Source organism: Triticum aestivum, chromosome 2B (genome assembly GCF_018294505.1).
Source record: "Triticum aestivum cultivar Chinese Spring chromosome 2B, IWGSC CS RefSeq v2.1, whole genome shotgun sequence".
Classification (NCBI taxonomy): Eukaryota; Viridiplantae; Streptophyta; class Magnoliopsida; order Poales; family Poaceae; genus Triticum; species Triticum aestivum.
The window spans coordinates 525,643,590-525,651,688 of NC_057798.1; the positions used below are offsets into that span (position 1 = coordinate 525,643,590).

General features: G+C 47.3%; 2 protein-coding genes across 2 annotated transcripts; one reads left to right on the forward strand and one right to left on the reverse strand.

Annotated features, from left to right (window-relative positions):
• Positions 1 to 655: 655 nt before the first annotated feature.
• On the forward strand, positions 656 to 5,614 carry LOC123045814 (trihelix transcription factor GT-1). Its single transcript, XM_044468992.1, has 5 exons — positions 656 to 1,460; positions 1,996 to 2,034; positions 3,595 to 3,681; positions 4,184 to 4,411; positions 4,991 to 5,614. The coding sequence occupies exons 1-5, from the start codon at positions 944 to 946 to the stop codon at positions 5,203 to 5,205; spliced, it is 1,086 nt and encodes a 361-aa protein (XP_044324927.1). The 5' UTR covers positions 656 to 943; the 3' UTR covers positions 5,206 to 5,614.
• Positions 5,615 to 5,754: 140 nt separating this feature from the next.
• On the reverse strand, positions 5,755 to 7,430 carry LOC123045815 (mitotic spindle checkpoint protein MAD2). Its single transcript, XM_044468993.1, has 7 exons — positions 7,154 to 7,430; positions 7,061 to 7,076; positions 6,805 to 6,935; positions 6,579 to 6,699; positions 6,360 to 6,463; positions 6,122 to 6,243; positions 5,755 to 6,031 (listed from the first exon to the last, which is right to left on the reverse strand). Exons 1-7 carry the CDS (start codon positions 7,224 to 7,226, stop codon positions 5,975 to 5,977), a joined length of 624 nt encoding a protein of 207 aa, XP_044324928.1. The 5' UTR covers positions 7,227 to 7,430; the 3' UTR covers positions 5,755 to 5,974.
• Between the last annotated feature and the right edge of the window lie 669 nt (positions 7,431 to 8,099).

Below are 8,099 nucleotides of genomic sequence, written 5' to 3' on the forward strand. Positions count from 1 at the left end.
GCCACCAATCCACCATGGAGTCAGTTGGCTGCTGCTGAGGCTTGTCCGTGGTGGCAGAGGCTCCTCTGTGGTGAGCGAGAGGCCCAGTTGTCGATCGTCCCACCAACTGTTCGTCAATAGTTCGATTCAACGTGCTCTGACTATTTTCAGCTAGTGCCTTCCTTCTTTCGTCCTAAATTTTCTACCATGCGTACAAATTAAGATTCAACATCAGGCTGCATGCCAACAAAAGACCGGAGCCGCCCCTGCGGAGGATGAGGTCGCTGATGCCATGCCAGCTGTTCCTCACAGCCATTGGAGTTCAATCCTGATTTAACGAAGACTGCCTAAATTGATCTGGTCATCCCTTATTTTTGTTGGGTTCAACATCCTCACAGCCGAAGGGTAAAAGAAAAGTGGTCAACATCGTAATTATCAGTCAAAACCACCTGAAATGTGACACGTCGGCCCCAAAACTGTTCAAGGGCTTGCCGGTTTTGTAGATATTGGGGTCACTTCAGGGGGTTATGTGTCCGTGAGTCCATATTTTAGGGTGAACTATGAACTTCTTTCAAGAAAGAGAGTAGTTTTTTTAGACAAAAGAAATAGAGTTTTTTTTTTTGAGGATTACAAAAGAAATAGAGTAGGCGAGGGAGGATTCCTTTTTTTGGTGGGACCTTGAGGAGGATTCGACTTGGATGTGCTACCTGAAATTCACTGGGCTCGACTAACCCGCTATGCTGGCCATACGGGTCATGGCCGGGCCTGGCCGGGCTCAGCAGGGCCGTCCTCTGATAAGTTTGTCCTCCTCCCGGAGACCCCGACCGTCCCTCGTCGGGAGAGGGGCCCCGGCTGCGCTCTCCAGTGAGCCTCCACTCCCACCATCGCTCACCTCTCGCCTCACGCACGCAACAGAGTCTCGCTCCCAGACCCCATCACCTCGCGCCGCTCCTCCGCCGCGGCGATGCTCCTCGCCGGGCCGCAGCCCCCTACCCCGCCGCTGCTGCTCCCGGAGAGCAGCGGCGAGGACGGCGGCGCCCACGACCACGACTCCTCCTCGCGGGCCTCGGCCCCGAAGAAGCGCGCCGAGACCTGGGTCCAGGACGAGACGCTCAGCCTCATCGCGCTGCGCCGTGAGATGGACAACCACTTCAACACCTCCAAGTCCAACAAGCACCTCTGGGAGGCCATCTCCGCCAAGATGCGGGAGCAGGGCTTCGACCGCTCCCCGACCATGTGCACCGACAAGTGGCGCAACCTACTCAAGGAGTTCAAGAAGGCGCGCAGCCACGCCCGCAGCAGCGCCGGCGCCGGCGGGAACGGCTCCGCCAAGATGGCCTACTACAAGGAGATCGACGACCTGCTCAAGCGCCGCGGGAAGGCGGCCGCCTCGCCCGCGGGGAGTGGTGGTGGAGGTGGCGCCGCGAAGAGCCCCACGCCCACCTCCAAGATCGAGTCTTACCTGCAATTCGCGGATAAAGGTATGATGCTCCCCCTTATCCTTCTGACTAAGACAGCCTTGCTTTTTGTGCTGAAATGGATAGAGGCATTTCAACTCTTCGTCACAGTAGTATGACAACTTACAACCTCGAGTTTTGACCATAGATCAATGGATTTGGTATGCATCAGTGTAAATTTAGGTACGCATCAATTAGTTATTTCCTGTGCACCGCCAATTAATAGCTGTTAGAAGCACCTTACTGCAGAAATTCGGACATTACAGTGTTGTTTTCTGTCCAGTTCATTGGCTGACTACTGGCACAACATTGTGTAGTAGCATGAAGTTAGTTCATTGCAATTGGTATGGGTCTCCAGCTCGGGGTTGTGTGTCGGTGGGTGCATACTAGATAGCACTATCTGATATGGTTTTGGATTTATATGTGTCTGGTGGGTCTGCTTACTTAATAATGACTGCTGGGTTTAGTAACTGAACATTTGGACTTGTGTTTATATTTGATTTATGATCGATTGGATTTCTGTTAGCTTATGGATTCATGTTCACTGATATCAATCTAGGTTTTGAAGATGCCAACATTCCATTTGGTCCTGTTGAAGGTACTAATATATTCTTCCTCTGCAATAATTGCTACCTATTTCTTTCTGTATCTCATTTTGTCAGCATCTTCCGTGTTTATACCTATGATCTTCCACTTACTTGGCTCAATATTCTGTCAGAAAGTTGTGCCTGCCTAGAGGTTAACATACCAAGCTTGAGCTAAAGTCATTTGTGGACCAGTTGTTATTTTCATTTAATGGGCGAACACACCAAAAATGTTCCAACAATACTGAGTTTCTTGGTGAGGCCTTTTTTTCTCATTACTCGCTAGTTGTAAACTTCATTCTAGAAATAGAGCTGGTGAGGTTTTATAAAAAAAAATTGCCAGATGGTAAGATACATAATTTTAACACTGTTTAGACTGAAACATGGAGATTAAAAACTCTCAAAAGGAGAATGCAGGGAAAGAAATTATCTTTGATTGAAAAGCACAGTTATATCATTGTAAATTAACAAAAAAAGAGTAAAGTGCATTAGAAATCCTATAAGTATGCTGGCAGAGGGTGTCGAGTTAGTCCTAATGAAAGTGCATATTTCAGTCCCAGTAATGCAATAAGTGAGGCATTGCAGGTCCTATCGTGGCTGAATCAGTTCTGACCTCCAAGTGTGGTGGGTTGACCACTGCCAATTAGGCCAGCTGAAGGTCAAATCGTGTGATGTTCAGGGGTGATTCGGAAGCGAGTGGCAGAGCTGCAGCTCCGGCGAATGAAGAAGTGCCCATCTTGCCCGTGTCCCTGCTGACAAACAGGAGAAGGGTCTCCCAACAATGGGAGAGAGGAGAAAGAGGAGGTGGGGTGTTGAAAAAGTGGATAGAGAGAGAGGAGCAGTTGGTAGAAGAAGAAGAGAGGTAATAAATAGGAGGATGGAAAAAAGGATTTATGATTAGAACTTTCAACATTTTTTGTAACTGGAAAAGGTATTGTAACTGCCTGGCGAGAGAGTTTTGCCGCCAAGTGACCCTCAGCCTATGTGGCAGTGTGCTCGACCCACCATGATGCAGGCCAACACTGTTTTGGCCCAGGTAGGACCTTTTGTGACTCACTTATTGCACAGGACACAAATACGCACTTCCGCACTATTAGGACTAACTTGACACCAGTGGCGTAGCCAGAAATAAAACTGTGGGTGTGCACACTCAAAAATAATTGATTGGGCTATTGCCTATTATGATTGGGGGCTGTTTAAAAGGGTTAACTTGGAGAAATTCCTATATGGTAAAAAAATACCTCAAAATTCTGGGTGTGCCGCTGGCTACAGCACTGCTTGACACCCTCGGTATACTTGTAGGACCTCTGTTGCACTTCACTCGTGAAAAAACCTGACATCTAAACCAAGTAGCTCACTAATCAAGGAAAAAAGTCAGATGTGTCATCATGTAAAGATGACGTCTTGACCAGTTTGGTACTAACTCAAACTTGAATTGCACCTTATCGTTTTATTATTCAGTTCATGTATTTTGATAATCCAACTTCTGTCATGAATATTTGCCTACTGCAGTTGTGGTTTGTGAAGACAAGGGATTAGTGGTGATTTTTTTTTTGCCTGTTTCTGTTTTACAGCGAGTCATCCACTTGCCTTAACGACAGCTGATGCAGTTGCAACCAATGGTGTGAATCCATGGAACTGGAGAGACACCTCAACTAACGGTACTGGTTCATACACAATGAAAGTTGAATACATTATAAGGTCTTATGGATTTTCAACAGCATGAAACGGAACGATTGGGAATGCTGCTGTCCAACTGTTCAGTTGATGAACTGAATTTGGTGTTTAACTGGATTAGTATTTGTTCTGGTTATGTCAATATCCTGCTCCTTTAAGAAACCTGAAGACAAAAATGATTTTAAGAACCTATAAACTTAACGAACTCTTCATAGGTGCAATTTTTAGAATGTGGAAGCACCAGTTGATAGTATTATTACTCGCTGGCTTGCTGCTACTGATTTAGTGTATTTCTACTTGATAGGTAACACATAAATTTTATTACTATGTTTTAAGGTGCTAGAACTTTGCTTGGATGGAATCAACACTCAACTCTAGCAACACAAATTAGCACTGAATAATAACATTCTCAGGTCAACTCAATTATTTATGTTCCTTTTCTTAATCTGTTGCATTGATTGGGAAACCTGCATAAACCTCATACAGGTGGAGATAATCAGGGTACTTATGGTGGGAGGGTCATCCTAGTCAAGTGGGGTGACTATACTAAAAGAATAGGGATTGATGGTACTGCCGAGGCAATTAAAGAGGCCATCAAATCGGCCTTTGGATTAAGAACAAGGCGGGCTTTTTGGCTTGAAGATGAGGACGAGGTTGTTCGTTCCTTGGACAGGGACATGCCAGTCGGAGTATATGCTCTTCATCTTGATAATGGTAATTGTGAAATGTATTATTTTCCAAGAAATAAGATATTTTACTTTTCTTATCTTAATAAGAACCAAAAAGGACATAGTATAGTTCTATGGATCATTGATAAATTATTGTTCATTTTTCCTTCCTGACTTGATGAATTTTGCATCTATCTTGCATCATCTTGGTCACTGGTCAGTAATCGGTAAATCTTCTATGCATACTAATGGGCATTCATTTTGATGCTTCTAGTAATGATCATGATGGCCCCACTAAAATGAACCTATTCGGCAACCTGTGTTTGTATGCACATTGTTATTCAAATTGTCTCAATATGTATGAAGCAAAGCAATTGTTGGTTTAATCACTATTGAAGTTCTTTTTAACTCCATTACAAAAATTGTACTCGCTCCATTCACAAATATAAAATGTTTTGGATATTTTGATATGGACTACATATGGACTGAAATGAGTGAACAAACAGACTAAAACGTGTCTATATACATCCGATTCACAAAAAAGTTAGAACACCTATATTTGTGAACGGAGGAAGTGGTTACAGAAGGTTGTCGATCCAATCTCATCCCCAGATGTTCATTTCAGGGATAACAATCAAACTCTGCACATTCGAAGATGCAGACCGCATGACAGTCCGGACAGAAGATAAGACATTCTACACTGAAGACGACTTCAGAGATTTTCTGTCACGGCGTGGTTGGACACTCCTTAGGGAGTATAGTGGCTACAGAGTTGCTGATACTCTGGACGATCTTCGCCCTGGCGCGATTTACCAGGGGATGCGCTCGCTTGTAGATTGATCATGCATCATTTGTCCGACAAAGGGCATCTATATCTGGGGTATGTTGGTTTTGAGCCCAAGTTCGCCCTGCCAAGGTGGAGAGGGTTTTGCTTGCCCATTGCCTGTGTTTTGGCCGAATGGGCAAGTTTTTGGGCTATGATAATAAAAAATAAATGGGAAAACACACCCCTAAATTAATGTCCACCATAGAAGTGGTCCGTCCATACAGGTGAACATAGTTCGAAGCCAGTCCTAGGCATCCCTGACTGTAAATGTATTCCTGTATTCGGGAGCCATATATTTTAAGACTATAGGAATGGCTATCTAGGTAAATATATAGCCATGGAAACAAACTCTGTAAGGTTTCCCGAGTTCAATTTGCTCGGTGCTGTTGTTGCAGGAGCCACGACCAGGCTGTTTGAGATTCATTCAATTGCTTCATGCTGTTGTTTACATGTTGAATGAGGCAGACTGACACGTAAAGAAATATAAGAGCGTTTAGATCACTAAAGTAGCTCTTATATTTCTTTACAAGGGAGTAGTTATTTGGCAAAACTAACACATAGGGTTTTGTTTGGCAAACTTCGCCTCAGAGCTTGTGCGTGGAAAACGGCAGGCGATACATCCAATTCAGGTATAACATAACAGTACTTTTTTTTTGAGAAATAACAGTACAGGTTTTGGTAGAGGCAGGGGGGCAACAGTACGATAACGACGGCCAGACGTGAATGAACGATTCACACAGAGCTTCACGCCTACAGGGGATGTCTGGACGCTCCACCCACAGGTCACTGCTCGTCCAAGTCGTCCACCTTGTACGACACCAGCGTGTCCACCTTGTGGATCTGCCGTCACAGAAACGCACCATTAGCATTAGGTTTCATGGAGCAGTGCAACCACCAATGGACGGAGGATGAGTGAATTGTTGTTGTTACCTTGGTGTCGAACGAGTGCAGCTTCACCATCTGCGGGTTTTCGATGAGCTTGGCGTCGCTCTCCATCCAGGTGAAGGGCACGGTGGTGTCCGAGTCGGTGTAGGCCAGCACGTCGAATATGCCTGCCCAAAACGATCGACGCTTCAGTTAAAAAGGGAGTGTGCCCCAACTAAGAGCGCAAGGTAGAACCAACAGGGTGTGGAGCAATGGCGGCGCGGCTCTGCTTATCCTTCCTTACATGGCTCATCGAGGCAGGGGAGGAAGGAGATGCAGGAGTTGACCTGCCGCATGATGGCCTGGATCTCCCTCATGATCTCCTTGTCGCTCTTCTCCTTCACCGCCCTGACAAGCCATCAGACGCGTCAGATCAACCGCTGTTTCTTCAGTTCGATTAGGACTGAATGGAATAATCGAAGAGGCAGGAAGGCGGGGGGATCAGAGCGGCGTATATGCATACCCTTTCTCGACGACCTCGCCGTCAGTGATGATGTTGAAGTTCCAGCGCTCGAGCACCTCGCCGGTGGCCTTGCTCATGATGACCAGCACAATCCTCTGCAGCTTCCCACCCTCCAGCCACTCTGCGGTCCGCAGCAACATACAGGTGAGGAGCGAAATAATGGATGCTCCTTCCTCGATGGGCAAAACAAGGAGGTAACGAGAGATCTCGGATGGGGAGGACGAGCCTGAGAGCTGGGAGGTGAGGTTGGTGAGGAAGGTCTTGACGGCCTCGTCCTGCGTGAGCAGCATGGGGAGGCCGTACTTCTTCACCTTGCCGAAGCTCTCCTCCGGGTACACCCCGCGGTTGTACAGGATGCTGCAGCCACACCAAACACCACGAATCAATCCCCATTGCCGAAATTTGGCTCTTACCCGCTCCATCTCAAATAAACCGGCGTCGGGGATAGAGACGACGCCGCTGTTTGCCGGCCCGTAGCGCACCTGTTGGCCGCGTAACCTGCCACCGAATCATCCGATCAGACACTGGAGAGGGGAGGATGGGAAGGGAGGGATCGGGTGGCGGCGCGCGCGTACCGAAGAACTCGCTGACGATGGCGGCGGAGCCCTTGAGCGTGATGATGTCCTTGGACGCCGTCCTCGACGCCATCTCTCCTCGGCCTCGGTCGTCCTCGCGGCGGCGCTTTGCCTTCTTCGCGCTCTCTCTCTCTCCGGCTGTGGGTGCGGCGGGCGAGGAGTTGGCTCTCGGGGGAAGAAGAAAGGGGAGCAACGGGCAGCGAGGCGGCGGCTGGGCTATGGAATGGGGACGGGAAATGGGGAAATTGGGAAGTCGGGTCGCGTTTTCGAAATGGATCGGTCGATTTGGTGGATGCGCACGGGGCTGCCTTTTAAAGTGGACCAGACCGGACCGGCGCCCCCCAACGGTCGTCTGTGGGTGGGTGGTGGGCCACTGCACTGGGCTTCGGGTGCGCGATTGCTGCTGCCAAAAAGTTTCCTTGTTCAGCTAATGAAATCTGATGTCTCAAAAAAAAAAAGCTAATGAAATCTGAAATGTATCCAAATCAAAAAAAGAAACTGAAATGTATCTGGTCACGAATCGAATGCACAGTGGCGCGGACAAAGATTGTTTCGACTTGCTTTATTGACTTGTACCCCGAATACAAAGAAGAAGAAAATGGCTTTCGGGGACAACAGAGTGATGAGTGAGGAGGCCAGCTAAACTCCACATTCGCCGTGGGAAGAAATAATATGGTTAGAAAGAAGAGCATAGTTCCCGTTTTTTTGGGGGCGGGGGGACACGCTTCTCGCACGGATCTGTTGATTCAAATACGTTGGGCATGAGTAGCAGTAGAAGGCTGCAAGCATGTCCACTGCATTCTCTTCCTTTGGCTCCGTTCTATTTTTCCAAAAATTCATATTGGTTGGACTTCTTGCTTTGGGAATAGGCAAAAATCAGTTATGAGCCAACAAATTTGCATCATGTTTTGGTTTCCAACGTGAAACCGACCTATGCATGAAGGAG